The 19,554-nt window shown below is 40.8% G+C and overlaps 2 protein-coding genes across 2 annotated transcripts in view; one reads left to right on the top strand and one right to left on the bottom strand.

The window, feature by feature from the left end:
- NPAS3 (neuronal PAS domain protein 3) overlaps nt 1-19,554 on the bottom strand; it is a 963,361-nt gene that overhangs the window by 58,298 nt on the left and 885,509 nt on the right. The window contains exon 7 of the mRNA XM_052659608.1: nt 8,254-8,372. Within this exon, the coding sequence (XP_052515568.1) occupies nt 8,254-8,372 (119 nt within the window). The remainder of the gene's footprint in view (nt 1-8,253; nt 8,373-19,554) is intronic.
- LOC128066570 (V-type proton ATPase subunit e 1) lies at nt 643-1,424 on the top strand. The gene has a single exon (XM_052659609.1). It carries the CDS (start codon nt 668-670, stop codon nt 911-913), a length of 246 nt encoding a protein of 81 aa, XP_052515569.1. The 5' UTR covers nt 643-667; the 3' UTR covers nt 914-1,424.

Raw genomic sequence — 19,554 nt, 5'->3', positions numbered from 1 at the left:
GCTGGGTGCTAAGGGAAGAAAGCAGGATAAGAAAGCACCCAGGATCTATCACAGTGTATGGGAATGAAGAAGGAATCTGAAATGAGAGGATCTGGATATTTCTCTCAGTTTTCCCATTTACCATTCACATGTCCCTAGACAAGTCAATTCATATTTCTATGGCTCAGTTTTTAACCTGTCTTCAAAAATTGGAAAGAGATAATTACCAAAAATTGTGGGGGTCACCTGGGGTTATATGAAAGTGCTTTATAAAATGGAGAGAAGATAGCAGAACCCGTGTTATCTCGTTTGATCTGTAGGAAGATTCTTTGGGTTATATGCTATTAAGACTTTTATCTTGCAGGTGAGAAAATTGAAGCACAGAGAGCTTTAGTAAAAACTAAAAATGCTATTTTAGCACAGAGGAGAAGGGACAGGTGTATTGGGAGAAATGCAAAAAGAAGTGATGTTTGAGTGGTGCCATACTGGTTCAGTAAAAGTTCTCCAGGTGGAAGTGTGGCAGAATGGCATTTTTAGGGGAAAAATAATATCATGGTCAAAAGGATAGCAGTGTGAGTATGCAAATGTATTTCAAGAAAGATTGGACTGATTATATTAGAGCATCAGTATTAGGAGTTCTAAGAAATTATGATGGAGGGGCCCGGGGCTGGCGCTTCCCGCAGCAACCATGGCGTACACCGGCCTCACGGTCCCTCTCATCGTGATGAGCGTGTTCTGGGGCATCGTCGGCTTCCTGGTGCCCTGGTTCATCCCTAAGGGTCCCAACCGGGGAGTTATCATCACTATGTTGGTGACCTGTTCAGTTTGCTGCTATCTCTTTTGGCTGATTGCAATTCTGGCCCAACTCAACCCTCTCTTTGGACCACAGTTGAAAAATGAAACCATCTGGTACCTCAAGTATCATTGGCCTTGAGGAAGAAGACCTGCTCACTGGTACTCAGTCATTGAGGTCACGGAGAGAACTCCTCTAGATGTAAAATCACCTCCATACCCAGACCACCTCCTTGACGTGCCCACTGTGGCCATCAACTGCCTTAAACATCCACCCACATTTGAATATTCTTTTCTCCAATGCAGTATTTTTTCCTGTCACCTTTTTTACGCTTTGAGTGATGTGCCTCTTTAAGCCAAACTGTGCTGCCTCTGTAAAATCTGTGTACTCTTCCGAGATGGAAAGTGCTGGTCTTCTGAGAAATAATGTTACTCTCTCCTTGGAACTGATGGATTTGAAGATGGCTCCTGCCTGCTCACAACATGAGAATCAGCGGAGTGTTTAAAAGACTGTTACATGACAATACGTCTGCAGTGGGGCAGTCAGTAGGAGAACATGTTTTCCAGGGAAAATCTGACCCACAGAATTATACCAAAGTATTTTCGGGTTGAATTTCTTATTTCTGCCATCTGTTGGAATAAATTATTTTTCTGCTTTCAAAAAAAAAAAAAAAAAAAAAAGAAATTATGATGGAGATGGTGGTGGGCAAGGATCAGATTCTTGAATATGTTGGCACTGTGAACTATTGAAGACTTAGGAGTAGAGAAGTAAATGGTCACCAAGACTTTGGGAAGATATTCCATGGAGCCAAGTTCAGGACAGATTGGAGAAGTAATTTTTCTGGGAGGTAATTTGGGGGTTTCTCATGACAGATCTGGAAAAAGGGCATTAAATTGGAGGAATAGCAATAGGAGCCAGAGAAGGCGATGGCACCCCACTCCAGTACTCTTGCCTGGAAAATCCCATGGACGGAGGAGCCTGGTAGGCTGCAGTCCATGGGGTCGCAAAAAGTCAGACATGACTGAGCGACTTCACTTTCACTTTTCACTTTCCTGCATTGGAGAAGGAAATGGCAACCCACTGCAGTGTTCTTGCCTGGAGAATCCCAGGGATGGGGGAGCCTGGTGGGCTGCCGTCTATGGGGTCACACAGAGTCAGACACGACTGAAGTGACTTAGCAGCAGCAGCAATAGGAGTAGGTGGTTACCACTGATTTTGGCAGCACGTTACAGTGGCAGGTGATCAAGAAGGAGGGGTTGATATCTTAGTATCATAGACTTGGTTTAATAAGATTTAAACGAAGAACTAAAATTCCAGATGATTGAAAGAGTAATAATTCCCTTCTAGTTTGCTATCATCTTGAGTCTTGTCAGTATACGCATTCAATCAGGAATATGTTTGCATATGAAAAGAGCCTTCAATTCCAAAATTGACCTAGCTTGACATTGAAAATCCTGGTGACGTGCCTCTGTTGCACACTAAAGTGAACAGGAAACAAAAGGGGACCATGTGCCACAGGAAATAATTCTCAACTCCAGATCGAATCTTTTAATAGTCAGTATTATGTTTATAAAAATATTTTCTGAGAAGTACTTTTTCAGAAGATTATCTCTGTGTGCATGTGGGGGTCAGAATGGAAGTTGATGTCTTTTGTCACAGAACTTCAGTACGTATTACTAACACTAAATGGACAGAAGGGAGCGAGAAATGAGGCAGGAAATGACTATTGTAATATTGGCGAAATATGTTCTGGAAGATGCACTAACTTGATTTCTTAATAAGTATCAAAGATTAATCACATTAAATAGCGTTTTGTAACCCAAAATCACTGGATACACTTCAGTGATTCAAGAACTTCCTGATGCAAAATACATTTACCTTGGGAGAGGTGCTACAGATTTCATCAAATCCTTAAAGGCATCTAGTGCCAAGTCGCTTCAGTCATGTCTGACTCTTTGCAACCCCATGGACTATAGCCCGCTAGGCTCCTCTGTCCATGGGACTCTCCAGGCAAAAATACTGGAGTGCGTTGCTATGCCCTCCTCCAGGGAATCTCCACAACCCAGGGATCGAACCCATGTCTCTTATGTCTCCTGCACTGGCAGGTGGATTCTTTACCACTAGCGCCACCTGGGAAGCCCCTCTGACACCCCAAATAAAACAAATCACTGGTAAAATAATGGAAGGGCCTTACTCTACAGAACAGATACAACAATGAATTTTAAAAAATGAACAAGAGAAGTTTCTAACTTAAAACATGACAATGTTTGTGGGCTTAGACTAGACAAAAAATTTCCTGTAGCCAATCAGCACCCTCTAAATTTTTGCTTTTGTTACTTCATGTTTGGATATTGATAAAAGATTCTTAAAGCTGAATTATATCAGCAGGCTGAATAAACTAGTGAACCTACAAAGTATTTTTTTTTCCTCTATTATTATTTATACTTTGACTCTTTAGACTATAACGAGGCTGGGTAGATTTTAGGAATCATTTGGCTCAACACGTAGCTACAGGCAAATTCATAGCCAAGTTATCCCAGATGGGGAAACTGCTTATTTTTAAGTATCTGGAGCTCTCCCATCCTCTGTTAGTAATGTTTGCGTGTGTCAGAGTGGGAACTCCTAAATTTGAGGATTTTCAAGGAGTCATTCTCAGCATGGTATCAACATAACAGAGATTCTCTATCTGTCTGTGTTTCCCAGACCAGGATGTTCCACCACACCCTGAGAGGTAGGATATCATCATGTATGTGGATAAATACTCTAGAAATGACAGTGCTGCTGGTGGGCATTTAAGAATAAAGTATAAATTGGAATGGTTCCATCCAAGGGACAGGAGGTAAGGAGGCAACCCCATGAGTCCTTCCTTCTCTTATTTCCCTGATTACATTATCTCCATTTGCCCTACTGTGCTATACCTAGGAAGTTCCCCCAGACCTAGACCTACTCAAGAAGGTAGAATATTGATGCACTGCACCTGAAAGAAGAGGCCTATTATATGAAGATACATGGCCAACAATGAGACTTAAACAACAACAAAGCCCCCGAGGCTTAAAAAGTGGCTGGTCTAGATGGTGGCTCAGATGATAAAGAATCCATCTGCAATGCGAGAGACCTCGGTTCGATCCCTGGGTGGGGAAGATCCCCGGGAGAAGGGAATGGTTACCCACTCCAGTATTCTTGCCTAGAGAATTCCGTGGACAGAGGAGCCTGGCAGGCTACAGTCCATGGGGTCACAAAAAGTTGGACATGACTGAATGACTAACACTTTCATTCCATCAGATAACAGCAAATGGAGACAGAGACAAGGAATGTCAGCTCACAGTAGGGAAACTTCATTGGAGAAGAGAGGGCAGCTTTCCTGAGGCCTGGGGTGTGGAAGCAACTCCAATTTATATACCACTGTCAGCCTGGATTAGCAGATGCCGGTTGGCACTTCTTTGGCTAGAATTCTTGACCATGGCTATATGAGTGGGCATCGTATACCCTAGAAAGAAAGGTAAATCTCTGTAAACTGGTGCTGTGCAATCTGCTGAGATACCAAGGGAAGGTCTTAATCAAGCAAGAGGTTTTTCTTTTAAAAAATTAAATTTATTTTTCCTTTGTTGAGGTCCATTTTGTGCCGAGCCCTTCTTTGGACTTAATATGTTAAGCACTGAAACAGAGCAGTGAACAGACAGGGCTCTGGAGCCTAAATGCCTGGATCAATCCTGACTCCTTAGGAGCTACTTAAAAACTATAAGAATGAATGTGGGCAAAGTATTGAAGCTCTGGAAGTCTCAGCTTCACCACCTGCAAAATCGGCATAATAAAAGAATGTAAACCTTGAACAGTGCCCGGCACAGAGGACGTTTTTATATGAAGCTGTGGGGATTCGCTAAAATCAGTATAAAATGGCACAGTCCCTGCCAGTCTTCAGTAAATGGTACTTCTGTTACCATTATTACTGTCAGTGACAACAATGATGATGCTGAAAAGTCACGGAGAAAGTCAGAACAGCCCATGTGCCAAGGTCATAGGAAAAAAAATGGAGGAAAATGGAGTGACCTGCATCGAGCAAGGCTTAACATCTTGAATCTTTAACTAAGGGGAAAGAAATAAGCAAACAATGGTAATAAATTAGGGAGAATATTGGGAGTATGGAGAAATTATCATCGCTGTTTCTTTTTATTTGTGTTTATTGTGTGGTGGGGGGGGTGATTACCAGTTTTATTTGAATGTTTTATAAGCTATTAGATTTATTTACTGAGAACGAACAGATAAATAGGGATGTTATTCAGCTGTGTCATGTCACGGCTTCTCATCAGCTCTTCCACTCACTTCCAGACAAGGTTAATTAATGAGGGAAGTTCACTGTGGAGGAGGAGGGGGAGAGCTGGATCTGCTGGGTGATTCATCTTATTGGGGGAACAGGGGATGAAGCAACTCTCACGCGAGCAGTGCTGAGGAGGGAAGTCAGCACTGGATGGAGACTTGCAGGATATGTTGAGAAAGATGGTACTGTCAGAGGACTGTGATCACTTTAACATGATATAATTCATCTTTTTTACTTTTGTAAATTATGAAAATATGTTAACACATTTACCGGAGACTTGGAAAATACAGAACAAAGTTGCCTATAGTTCCACTATGTTTTACAGTTGTCATAAGTCGATAAACTAAGATTTTTAGTTGGAGTTTCACTACAAAACTCTCAGAAATTAATAGAAGGAAGGTATAGAGCAATAGAAGAACAGAGTAAACCTGAAAGGCATTATCAACACAATTAAGATTTATACAGTTTTCACACAAGAGTAGGATACACGTTCCCATAGACTATAAACTAGGAGACCCTAGAATATATCCAGAGGCCTAAGACCAGGTGCAGAAATTTCATGGTCTAAAAGTATTGAAATCATACAGTCTGTTCTCTTATTACTGTGGAATTATGTTAGAGATCAACATCAAAAATATTTGAAAATAACCCACATATTTTCAAGTGCAGTGTGACATTTACCAGGAGAGATCTTTGACTATGATCACTTTAACATGATATAATTTGATAGAAACTGGAACAGCTTCTAAATCTCTTCTAATCCTGGATGTTCAAGGTTGTACTTTTTAATATTTTGTTTCCCTTCTTAGAGCAAGGTGTCTTAATCCTAAACCAGAGGAGTTCCAGAAACATTCTTCTTCTATTTATGGTTTCATGGAGGGCTCTTCATGGAGTGACATGTCACTCAGGGAGACCTTCAGTGAGCCTATTGAACGTGGTCCCCATCAGCCATTCCCTCACATTACCTTGCTTTACTCTTTGCCTAAAAGAGTGTGGCCTTGTGGCTAAGTGCAGGGGATGTAAAGCCAGACTGCCAGAGTTAAAACCCCAGTCTTGTCCCTCCCAGTGTGTGACCTTGGGTGTTTAATTAACATCTCGAGGCTTAGTTTCTTCATCTGTAAAATGGAAACAATGAAAATACTTCCTTCTTGGATAGTCGCAAAGACATACAAACTGTCTCACACTCAGCATACTGTAGTGAGCACAAATGTTAGCTGTTTTAGCCTTCATTGCTCTCTGAAATCACTTTATTTACTTATTGTGTTCTTTTCCCTTGCTGCTTGTTAGCAGTTAGCAGGGACTTTTTGTTGTTCAGTGCTGAGTTTAGGATCTCAGATAGGCTCCACAAATATATTTATATATTTGTCAAAATAATGAATGAATATTCTATCAATATTTAAGAAATTTCAGATCATGTAGCAAAACAGGTTGCCTGAGCTGTCCGAATGACAGGACAGACCAACAGAACCCAAGTCACTTAGTCTCTTGCCTGGACTGGAACTCAAACTATTTCTCTATGTTGTTATTTTTACCACACCTCCTACTCTGTGGCAAAGCTAAATTGCTGCAAAGTTTTATAATCTCTAGTTTGTTGTATGAAAGTAGTAACAATTTTCTGTTGGTTTTCAAACAATTAAGTTATCTAATGATATTGAATTATACTAGATATTGCTTTTTCAAAATACACCTCACCCCTTCCACTCTTCTTTCCTTCTGGGATATGCCTGCTACAAACCAGTACGAACTGGGAAAGACGAAGAACTGAAATGGGGAAAAGTTGGAATACCAATAATGCATCTTTCTAGCATTAACATGACAATAATCGCTACGTCTAATAGTTTGCCTATAGAATTTCATACTGGCTGAGACTACACAGCTAACAACTAATAAATGTATAGTGTTTCAGTGAGGCAGGAAAATACAAAATTGGTATAAGATAGTCTGTTTTCTGTCCTCCGACTTACCCTTTATCACAGGACTACAGATCGCTCTGTAGGTGGAGCTGATGCACCCGGTGCTGCCCAAGTACCTACCTCTCCCTTGCCTCGATCCCTGTTAAAAATTAAGGGTGTTCCCCATGTGCCCTTTGGGCTGTGGGACAGCCCATCTAAAGATTGTCCCTAGAAAGACCTGCTTTGCCATTGCTTTATTTTTTTCAGAGAAGAATTAATATCAAAGAAAATGTCTGATTCTGACTTTTCTGAAGCTGCTTCTGTCCTGATGACTTATATAAGGTTTTCAGAGTCTGATGAGAATGATTGTTACTATCCCTGGCAAGGCTAGAACACTGACCCACAAGAACTGGGCTACTGGAAGCTCTGGACTCTCCAATGGGAAGAGGTCACGCCGGCGACAGCCACAGTGCATTCCATTTGTTCGCCCTCCGCATATAATAAATACTGTTTGAGAGATTGGTTAGTGTGTTGTAAAATTGATAAGATTCAGGTTGCCAAAGGCATTTCATGAATTTCATAGGTCTTAATTTATGTTGCTATGGTAACTGAAATGTTGGAATTTCCCAAGATTAGAGCTTTTATATTCTTAACTTTAGAACTGTAAAATAATGTAGATTATGACTCTGGACTTGGTCTTTGCTCTTGCGTGAAACATATTTTCTGTATGTGGAGTGTCCTATCTATGCTAAGGTGTGAATGAACGTTCAGCCACTGTAATTTCAAAAGTAGGATTTCTGACATCCAACCTGATTTTCTTATCTACATGTATGACTCTTGGTGGCCAAGATGTTTTTTTCAAATGGACAGTCTTTCTCTAAAGAGAAAGAGGGGATTGGAAGAGGGAGGTGGGAGAAGTAGAATTTTTATAGTACTAGTTCTAGAATAGTCATCTTAAGGACTAATGTGCATCTGGCTCACCTTCTCCATCAAAGTGAATGTCTAGCATGTGCTGAAGCACTTGATGCATTATTAACGTGTGTTTTAAGAAAAGACACTCTGTTGAAGCATTTAGCGAGCCAGCACCGTCTGAAGTGAGAATGTGAGATATAATGAGTCCCCTGCCTTGAGACAGGAAGATAACTAAGAACCCTGTGCGCTGCTCACAATCACATGTATTGATCCTGTGGACCCAAAGCAGCTGGGACACGCAATGCAAACGAGCTAGGATGGACCCGAGACAGGAGTCTCACCCCTGCTGGAACCCAGCTTACCTTATATCCTGATGATTTGATGTGCACGCCGCGTTTGGTCAGAGTAGATTTCATTCGGATGAAAAAGGAACGCTCAAGGGTGTTGTCAGTGGTGAGCAGACTGGGGCTGGTTGATTCCACTGAAGAATATAAAAATACATACACATGATTTAGATCTCTGCGCAGCCCCTTTCAGCTACTGCTCAGGTGCAATCCTTGAGTTCACTAAAAATAAATGACTGATGGGTGCTAAGAGCGTAGTAATCAATTTATCTCATTTAGAAAATGTTTACTTTGCAGAAAATAAAAAAGAAAAATTAATGTATCCCAAGAAACTCCATTTTGGTTTTGAGCAAGAGCTTTTCAGGTCTTTTTGGGTTTCAGCAGCTCTCTAAGTGGGGTCTGATAGTAACTGTAGCATATCATGAGGCTTGGCTGGTGCACACGGAGAGAACAGTCATGAAAAAGAAGGACCCCAGAGATTTATGGGATCAACCAAGACTCAGGTGGAGATGCTTCTGATCAGAGTCAGGATGACTTGCTTTTTGTTCTCCTTGCAAATCCCTTCTTGGATCAGTTGCTTGCTGGGAAGTTCTGAGCACCATGACACCACCAAGATTGGGGCAGCCATACCCTGGCCAGTGTCCTTGCCCTTCTGAGTCATTTTCCTTCATTATGGGGAATAAGAGGCCTGAAGTCTTCCCAACCGACTGGAGAGAGAGGGCTGAGAATGGGCTATATGCATAATAACAAAAACGACTCCAAAGGTCAGCTTGCTCTTGCTGTTGCTGGTGGCAGCTTCTCTCCAGCCCAGAACAGAAAACATCCTCTGTGTTTCTACCTCTTTGCTTCTGAGAAAATCATAGTTTCTTCTCTTAAGGCAGCTACTCTTTCCCTTTCAATGTATTTAAGATTAAGCAGAGTATGTTTTGACTTATAAAACTTACAATTGTAGCTTTCATTCTTGCTGATCCAAAACCACCTTTATGCAGGTCAGGAGGCAATGCAAATCTATTTTGTTTAGAAATAAGTTTCTATGGTATTTTATACATTTAAGTACTTTCCTGAAAAGAAATTAACTTGAGGGTTTTAATGCCTAACAAGACTCAAATTTTACTCTTCTAAAATATACTTTTAAGTTTTTCTTATTATTCTAAAGTTAAAAAAAATTTCAACAACAAAACATTTTGAGCAGCTCTACAAGAACACTAATTTTATTTAGGATGAAGGTCAAGAAATATGTGTAATAAAGAGATTTAAGAATTAAGTAGATGAGAAAATAGCTATTAAAAACAAAGAAAAAATGGGCAAAACAAGCTTTTCAATTTCAAATTCTGAAACATATTCCATATATTTCTATGGGGAAGAAACATCTATTTTTTTTATATTAAATCTGATGCTCTGATGAAAGAAGAGTAAGATAATAAGAGAAGCCTTACTATTTGTGGTTGGGGGCTTGTATCATTCTTGCCTTCACCTGACTATATTTTCCTATACTTATGGCATTTCTATTCTAGGGTGATGGAACCACTGACAAGTGTCCCTTCTTATGTGTCTCTCTCAAGATTTTCTTCTTTTTTTTGTCTTAGCATGGATCTGATGTCATTTTAAATGTACAGCTTTTTATCACTCGAGGGAAAAGCAGAGCCATGTTATATTTAGTACTTTCATTTCTTCTGATTAAATATGAATTACTATGAAATTTTTCTCATCATCTAACATGCCATAATACGCCAACAGCTTTTTAATACACTATATAAGCACAAACTTCTGCTCTAAGAGTTTAATTTGCCCCTCTAATCCAATCACATCAACCTTATTTCTCTTATCAGAGATTCCCATTTTGAATTAAATGAGCTCATTAGTTTTAATCAAAAGCAGAGAGATCAAAACTTAAACGTAAATGCTTTAGATCAGAACTGTCAGTCAGCCGTGCAGTTCTATTTTACTAAAACACAAGATCAGAGACCCTTAGAACCAATTTTTCTCGTAAGGGATGCCGAGAGCTTGAAGATGCTATATCCCGCCCCCACCCCCCTTCTTTTTTTCCTTCCTCCCAAGGACAGATTATACATTTAAGGTTAGACTTAATTTATAGCAGTTTTTCATTCTGGTGGAAATGGAAAAGTATGCCACCCTTCTAGGGTTCCTTTCACATTTATTGGCCCCAGTCCTCAGAGACTTGAACTAACGTTGAAGCCATCAGAATCCACATCACAAACTCAGCTTTAAGAATTCAGCTCTGTTCTGTGAGATTGTGTTTGCAACAGCCGAGGAAAAATGCAACTTCCCAGGAAAGTGAACTGTGTTTTAGGGCTGAGGTCCAAGAAACTCTGATCCAGGAAGGAAGGAAACCACGTAATTGTAGGAAGGTGAATAATTCAGGCATCATTAGAAATTGTTATCATTTTCAGTACATGGAACTTTCACAGGTAAACGCTTAGTGGATACTTTAGAGACCCCAGCAAGGGTGGTTCCCCTTAGGGGACGAAATGAGAGACACAAACTCTACATGAGCTGTGAAGGTGAACACTGCGTCCTGCTCTGGCTGGGCAGTGAATACAGCACTCCTCTGCCCCGTGGGTTAGATCGCCAATATATACAGGAGCAGAAGGAAATGGCAACTCACTTGCCTGGATTCTTCCCTGGAGAATCCCCACGGACCGAGGAGCCTGGTGGGCTACAGCCCATGGGGTTGCAAAGAGTTAGACACGACTGAGCGATTGAGAATATACAGGAGCAGCCTTCATTAAAACCAGGACGACTGGTGTGAGAGGAATTCTGAGGTCAGATTTTGCCGCAGTGAAATCTAGATTGAAAATCAAAACAATAACTGCTCCTTACGCTTTATTTCAAGAGCATGGGGGTTTGGTGCGAAGGGTGGTGAGGGAGAAGGAGAGAAGACAACTTAGAAAAGAGTGTAATTTCTGATAAAGACTTCTGCTTTAACATGCCTTTCTGAGGACAGGGGCAGAAGTAACCTGCCACACTGGCCCTTTCAGAGGCTACCTAACAAACTGATCCCCAGTACACATGTACCATGGCCGTGTGACCTCAAGGGCTGGCAAATGTGCTCTGATTATCCCAGCTCTGACAGGGAGGTCTCTCATGTAAAGAGATGTAATCTGCATGTGACAGGCAAGAGCAGTAGTTTTAGAAGAGAAGCTTTCTAAGGGTCTCAGGTGAGAAGCATGGATTTTGATGAACGTTCTACTGGGAGAGAACCAAGGGAGCTTGGCCTTGGTGATGTGTGACATGACTGTAGCATGGAGAAAGGGTGTGTGTGTGTGTGTGTGTGTGTGTGTGTGTGTGTGTGTGTGTGTTTTGGGTGGATATGAAGAGAGGACAACATAATGAGAAAAGTATCCTTAAGACTGGTGCTCTGTAAAGACTGTGGAACCAATCTATGTCAAAAAAGCGTTTTAGAGTGCTTTCCAGATATCACAAGCTTTTCTGTCAACTTTTTGAGACAGGCCAGGATTGCTGCATGATCTGATAAAAAAAGAAAAATTGGGATTCAGAGAAGTTATATCTGCTGCCTGAGACAAAGGAGAAATTGATGGGTAAAACTGGATTAAGTGGTCAAAGCCCAGATACGGCCAGTTGTGACCTACGAATTATAAACAAGAAACTAAAAAAAGAAAACAAGACCCACACAGATGAAAGCTAGATAAAGAAATAGACTCTCTTTTGCTGAATCTCAAGGGCTTCAACTTTTAAATAAATCTAAATGATCCCAGCTCTTGAAATGTCAATTTTTGCATATCTTGTGAAATGTACAGAACAATGTATAGCAAAAGTTGTAATAATTTTTACGTTGGCAAATGCCACCATAATGTGAAAGCATATCCGTGTTATTCCCCCTCTGTTGATGATTCCCTCACTGGTACTGTAGTTGCTGCTTTCTTATGGAGAGGCAGAAAGCAGTGGTGAGGGGGGAGGGAAGGTGATGGCTGGGAACTATTCTGTTCTCTCTGACTAATCCGAGGTCCAGGTGTATGCTGAGCACTTTTGGGACTCTCCTTGGGGTTCCTGCAAGAGGATGAGGCCAAAGCATAAAGACAGCCTTTTTTTTTTTTTTTTTTTTTTAGCATACTTCAAATATTTGCTGTGCAATACTAGTGTCAGAGCCCTCAATTGCTATGAAATCATGATGGAAGTGAGAAAGAAAAGCTACATTTTGAGACAACTCTGTTATTCCTTAAGTGTCAGCAAAGTATTTTTCCTTTTAAAGGAGAAGTGGAATTGGACTAAGTTGTTAAGATGCGAAGTTAAATATACTCTTTCCTCACTTCACTGCTTAACTGAATCTTTTCCTTTTTGAGATGTTCTGTGCAAAGTGCGAACAACCAAAATGACTTTCACAAGACTAGGGAAGAGATGTTGGGCCATTTCACAGTTCTCTTGATAAAGTCAAACTTTCATTGGCGTGTGCTGTTAACTTTGTTAGATACCATGTATGGCTTGGTCATAGCAGGCTTCCTTGTTGCTGCCTCATTCACTCTAAAAGAAATGTAGTACTTTAGGACTTTAGAATGTGACAAGTTATTTCTTTTCTTGCAAAAGGTTCCCTGCACTTCCTCTGCCACGTGGAAATTAGGTTTGATCACGTGGCTTTCTGTGGCCAAAAGAATACAAACAAAAGTCATGTATTGCTTTCAGGTGGGATTTCCTAGAAGAGCCGGTCACAAGGTCCTACTTTCTCTTTCTCACTGCTGTGTTGACTATCGACGTTTCAGATGGTGGCTGCTCCACTGACCTAGGTCTTGGAATAAGGACAATAGGGGGCAGAACCTTTAGCCCATCTTTACAGAAATAAATCTTTTGTTGTAGTTTGGGGATTGCTTTTTACTGCAGCTTAACTTAGCCCATACTGACTGATGAAAATATCAAATCCTTATCATTAAATAAAAATACATGTTATCCAAGACTCCCAGATAGTCAGTGGCAGAGCACATAGACATGACCTGTTTGTCTGACTCCAAAGTTCGTGATGTGTCCAATATACTGTTCTTACATTTATTTGCATCCTCATTTTCTCTCTTATGCTAGGGCAGCAGGGTGGAGACAGGTCTAACTTTGATTCTCTATAGCACATAGGGAATATATATCTATATAATTTACATATATTTAATATATTCAATAACTAATATTCATTAAATATTGACATTAATCTAATAAGATCTTCCCAACTTAGTAGTAGGGCTTCCCTGGTGATTCACACAGTAGAGAATCTGCCTGCAATGCAGGAGACCTGGGTTCGATTCCTGGGTTGGGAAGATCCCCTGGAGGAGGAAATGGCAACCCATCCCAGTATTCTTACCTGGAGAATCCCATAGACAGAGAAGCCGGCCAGGCTACAGTCCACAGTGTTGCAAAGAGTCAGACATGACTAAGCAACTAACACTTTCAACTTAGTAGTAGGTCAGTGGTAAAAATAGTATGTCAACGGTAAAAAGAAATCTTTTCTCACAGAAATTGTCCCCAGCAGATTTTATGTTTATCTAGGATGACAACTGTGGTAATTTAAAATTGCTCCAGATGCTTCAGTACTCCTTCAGAAAGATGGAGCCTGCTTCCTCTCCCTTTGACTGTGGGCTAGACTTGGTGACTTACTTCAGATAAGTAGCATGTGGCAGACTTGGTGGTTATGGCTTGGTCATGACAGGCAGCATGGCCTCCCTGTTGCTGCCTCATTCCCTCTAATGGAAACCAGCTGTCATATTGTGAGGACGCTTGAGCAGTCCTCTGGGGAGATCAGTGTAGAGAGGAACTGAGGCGTCTTCCTCACGGTCACGTGTGTGAGCTTAGGTGTGGGCCTTCCTCCCCAGTCAAGTCTTCAGATGACTATGCTCTGACTGACATCTCCATAGCAACCTCATGAGAGACCCTGAGCTTGAACTACTCAGACAAGCTGTTACTGGATTCCTGACCTATAGAAACTATGTGAAATATCTGCTTTTAAAAGAAAAGTTTGTAAGTATTTGGGGTGATTTGTTATGCAAAGATAGATAATATAATACCCACACAGAACATTTTTTTGGAAAAATCACGACCTTGTTTTGAAATATGACAGCACGCACATGGGTAAAACTCATGTGATTTTGCGCAGGAACGCATTGCCCAGAGTACATGGTGAATTCACATATGTAAGGAAAGCTACCTGTAGTGCTGATTTTTATAAGTGGGGTCTATGTTTTCAAAGCTAAATGCTCAACTGACTTTTTTTTTTAAACGTGCAGTTTGCAAAAGGTGCTATCAACAGTATCATCTGCAAGAGTGTGACATCTTGAAAGGCAGGCTTGACATCTTGCTTATATTTAGTTGTATCCATTCCCTGCCCTTCTCCAGCCCCCTTCCTCCCGCCCCCTTCCTCCGCCCAAGTACCTAGGATTACATTTTACATAAATAGACAGTCACTTTGCATGTTGAATAAAGTAACATTCTGATGCTTTCTTTTAGGAAGAATTAGTCACTTTGTCCTTGCCCTTCATTCTCTCACACCAAACATCTTGTCCCAAGAAGCCTTTATTTTATTTTTTTGTGGAGAGGGAATCATTATGTCCTTTTCTTGTATTCATCTCTAAGGAAGCATTTTCTGCTAAGTGTTATTTTGAGAGTCATGGACCAGTGGGTTTGGTAGGCAAAAAAAGGATTGGCCTGATTTTGCCTAGAATTAGAGAAAACTGTGTTCTCTGTCTTTTGAGAGTTGGTCTCCACCCCACTGGCCCGTCCTCTACCATGCACCAGGGCAATTTTGAAGAGGGTGATGGGCCTCTGTAGACTACACATAGATGCTCAGCCACTGGTGGGGAGGCAATGCCCACTATTTCCTGGGTTTCCCAGGCTATACCAGCTTTGGGACATCAGGCAAACACAATCGCAGCCGCCATCCTCTGGCTCAGCCGTCAGCTTCAGTGCTTGCTTGGGAGTATGACGGAAAAGCCGTATTTATTGAAGTCTCATTAGGGCTGGTTCCTGCTCCCACTCAGTTGTGAGTCTTTAGCTTTGTTTAGAAACTTATGAATCATTAACTGAAACTCTAGAGCATAGCTGTGAAAATAATTGTGGCTCAATAATGATGCAATAAACTTCCTTCAAAGTAACGTTAAAAATAATCCGCCAAAAAAAAAGAAGAGGAAAACAATAATAATCTGCGAACCCATGCCACCTGTCAGCATGAGCTCCCCGGCAGTATCTGCCTGCCTGGGATGAGAATCGGAATGCATGAGGTTGGCATTCAGGCTTCCTGCGCCTGGCAGGGGTTGCTACTTGGGGAGGCTGTCCCCCGAGGGAGAGGAGCGCGTTCAGCTGCCGCCTGCTGCTCCACAGTTGGTGTTTGGATGATACCACTCCGGGGAAATACACACAGTGTCAGAGTCAAGCTGCTACCAGTGGGTGTTTCTGTACACAACTCCTAAGCATCAGGAAAGTTCAAGGGGAAAAACTGGGTATTGTAAAGATGGCCTTTGAGAGTATATGACATCCGGCATGACCCGTTCGGCAGCAGGCTGTGTGCTCTAAAGCACCTGCCATCTGAATACTGCAAGCGACGGTTTTAAATCTTCCTGGAGACTCCCTATAAATGTTGCCACTTGAGGGATCCATTCTGGGAGAAAAATATAGTACGTCCTCCCGGGATGCCTCTTGGATTCCATTACCAGTATTGCGTATGGGATCGAGTGTGGCAATGCTTTTATCACGACTATAAAGTGGTTACGAGCCAATTCCTCATATAAAACATACTCAGTAATGTTGAGGCTTTTTTTCCCTTTTCTGTTTCCTTCTTTTATTTCCTTCCTTTCTCTCCTTCCTTCTTTTTTTTTTTTTTAATGACAAACACGATGTCAGACAAAGGGCATCAGGACCTGGTCTTTGTAGTACAAAACAAAATAACAATACATAAACACCTTTGTGAAGGCAGCTTGAAACCCCATGTTTTCTATTAAAAAGTCATGTTCAATCTTCACTGTTGATAGAACCGAATAGCTAACACAGAGAACATTGTATATCAGAAAGGTCAATAGTTATTATGAGCTACAAATATATTTTTTTCCATCCTTCAGGCTGTTTAGCGCATATCACAGCATGAGCAGCTGTCTTCTTTAATGCTTTTAAAATTAGAATCCCAAAGAGGAAGAAAAAATTATGGTTGCAATGATTGCTCTTTGCTTTTGTAAGTTTACTTTAATATACCATTTCATACACATGCATCTTCTGTGCAGCCTATCCATGGGGCAGTATCCGGTTGCCAGTATCGAGTCGAACTGCCATGTTTATTTTCTTAGCATTCTGGCCAAATCTCCATCTCGGGCACAGATGTTGTCGACATACCATATTTTCAAAAGGAGTCACATAGAGAAGTCTGGTTACAGAGACACTCGCAAACACACACATATGCATTCTGCCTTTTCATTGCTTTAAAGCTCTGTGACTAACTACAACAATGCCATGTGATGAGAAAGTTATGCAGCACTGGGTGAAAAAGCAGGCAGTGATGCCAACCGCAGATGCACAAAGTCTCTCTCTCCACCTGTAGGTGTATGGACTGAGAGGGCACCTTGCAGGTTGTTAAAGGTTGATCTTTTGCCTGTGCCTGGAACTCCTGGCCCTTACTAGGCATACAGCCCTAAAGACAATGAGTATTTTAAATAGCACATACTAGATGTCATAGCTTGCTCAGTCTTTGTTCAGTTATTTACAGTAAATACGTAATGAGGATCTATAATGAGCTGGGATAGTTTATAACAATGCTTTCATTTGGGAGGAGGGGAAAATATGTAATAGTTTCTGGTAGTAATTAATGTGCTATAAAGAAGAGTGATGCAGGGTAAGGTGCTGGTGAGTGATGAGAACCACGTTTTGGTTGTGTGGCACAGGAGACTAAGTCACGTGGATATTGGGGTAAATGCGCGACACCTCTGGGCTCATGATTTGAGTTGAAACTTCATCACTAAATAGCTTTACAGAAAACTATTATTTGGATAGATATGCACCAGTGCTGATAAAATGCTAGAAATGTTACCTTTGGACTTTAGTACAAAATTAAAATAAGTGATGTGCTAAGGATGAAAATTTAACCTGTAGGAAACCAAGGGAGGTGTTACTAAGAACTGGACAGACAGTCGAGCCTCCCAGATGAACATACTGGCATTGTCATTTCTTTGGGGGATCTCTAGAGAGAGCAGCTTCAGTAGAAAAGTGGGATAAAGGTTGAGTAAATACATTATATACTTCTCTTTGGTGAATATTGGTGATGAAAATAAAGAGATCTGAGTATGTTTATTGATTGAGAGGACTGAGTTTAAAGTTGTCTGTATTAGAAATGCTAATTGAAGAATTTAGTATAGAACAGTCTTTTGGACTCTGTGGCAGAGGGCGAGGGTGGGATGATTTGGGAGAATGGCATTGAAACATGTATAATATAAGAAACGAATTGCCAGTCTAGGTTCGATGCAGGATACAGGATGCTTGGGGCTGGTGTACTGGGATGACCCAGAAAGATGGTATGGGGAGGGAGGAAGGAGGGGGGTTCAGGATGGGGAACACGTGTACACCTGTGGCGGATTCATGTTGATGTATGGCAAAACCAATACAGTATTGCAAAGTAAAATAAAATAAAAATACTTTGCAAAAAAAAAATAAGAATTTAAATCCTAAGGGATATTGCATCAGTAACAGAGAAAGAGAGGTGAGCCTCTGAAATGGGGGGAAGAAAAAATGGATGTGAGTTGCGGGGGGGAGGGAAGGGGGGGGGAGAGAGAGAGGAAGGTGATGGGAACAGGGTTGAACAACTTAATAGAGTAAAGGTCGTTTGTGGAGATAAAGGAGGTGCGAGGAGGAGAGGATTTTGAGAGTTAAAAAAAAAAAAAAAGCTGTGGAGCAGCCCATGTGGGCAAAGCAAGTAGGATCGATAGAAAAGAAGTAACAAGATTACACAGCAGTTAGAAGTTGCATGGGTCAAATTTAAGCACACTGGTTTTCTAGGGGGCCCTGATGAGAATGGCTTTGTAGTTTTTCTAGGCCATGCTCAACAGTGGGCTTTTGCCAGAGATGTGAGCAGACACAATGGGAATGAAAGAAGGACAACAGAGAGAAGGACTCCAGAGGGTTAAGAGACAAACACGTGAGGAGGGAGTGATGAAATGGGGAACGGGAGAGAATGAGGGGGAAGGGATGGGGCTACAGGTGAGGCAGCCAGTGAAGGGCGCTTTGTTCCCAGAATGATTTGTGAGAATGCTGTTTGTTGCTTCTAAACAAGTTTATGTTCTATCTCTCTCTTTTTCCTATGTTCATAGAAAATCTGGAAGATAATGGAAAAGTATAAATAAGAAAAAAAAAATATGCACTTACCTTATCCCCCAGAAACTATGAACACTAATAGGTTTTGTTGCTCCCTAATTTACTATTTATTTATATACTTATTTCAAAATTAGGCTCATACCTGAGTGTCTCCCACATTTTTTGATGTTAAAAGTTATAGCTCACTCTGTGATAATAGCTGAGCTTTTATTAGACACTGTTTGGGGGAATAAAAGGATGCTGGGGCTCCAGTGGTCTTGGCTGTAAGGCAGCTTTAAAATTAAGTAATGTTAGTATCTGCATGTGTCCATATCAGTACATCACTTTCAAACAGTATTTTTCCTGACTGTACAATATTCCATTGTATGGTGATGAATTTCTTGGAAATTAGTCTTCTTTCAACTTTCTTATGTCTTTGGGTAGATTTCTATAAAAAGTATTACTGGGTCAAAAAGCATAAGTTTTTTTTTTTTTAAAGCTAATACGTATGATTTGTTTTTCAAAAAAGTTGTGGTGTGTATCAGTTTATATGTTTATCAGCAATGTTTAATGTTCATATTAATTGCCATCTTAATGTTTTTGTTATTTGATAAAAAATATTAAATTAGAAGATATCCTAAAAAGCATTATGTAAAAACATCTCATGTGTTTAATTTGCATTTTTATTTCTAATGATGTTGAATAATGTTTTAATACTTACTGGCCATTTGAATTTTTTTTTAGTGATTCATATATATATGTCCTCTGTTTTCCACTTGAGTTTTATTCTTTATCTTATCAATTTTAATGAGATATATATACATATATATGTACATATAGGGTTTCCCAGGTAGCTCTATGGTAAAGAATCCACCTGTGAATGCAGAAGACATGGGTTCAATCCCTGGATTGGGATGATTCCCCTGGAGAAGGAAATGGCAACCCACTCTAGTATTTTTACCTGGGAAATCCCATGGACAGAGAAACCTGGCTGGCTACAGTCCATGGGGTCACAAAAGAGCTGGACACAACTTGGTGACT

Source organism: Budorcas taxicolor, chromosome 21, assembly GCF_023091745.1.
Source record: "Budorcas taxicolor isolate Tak-1 chromosome 21, Takin1.1, whole genome shotgun sequence".
Taxonomy (NCBI): domain Eukaryota; kingdom Metazoa; phylum Chordata; class Mammalia; order Artiodactyla; family Bovidae; genus Budorcas; species Budorcas taxicolor.
This window is presented reverse-complemented; position numbering and strand designations above follow the sequence as displayed.

What these genes read in the sequence shown, in the direction of transcription:
- LOC128066570 (XM_052659609.1), top strand. Translation starts at nt 668, where the DNA reads ATGGCGTACACCGGCCTCACGGTCCCTCTCATCGTGATGAGCGTGTTC.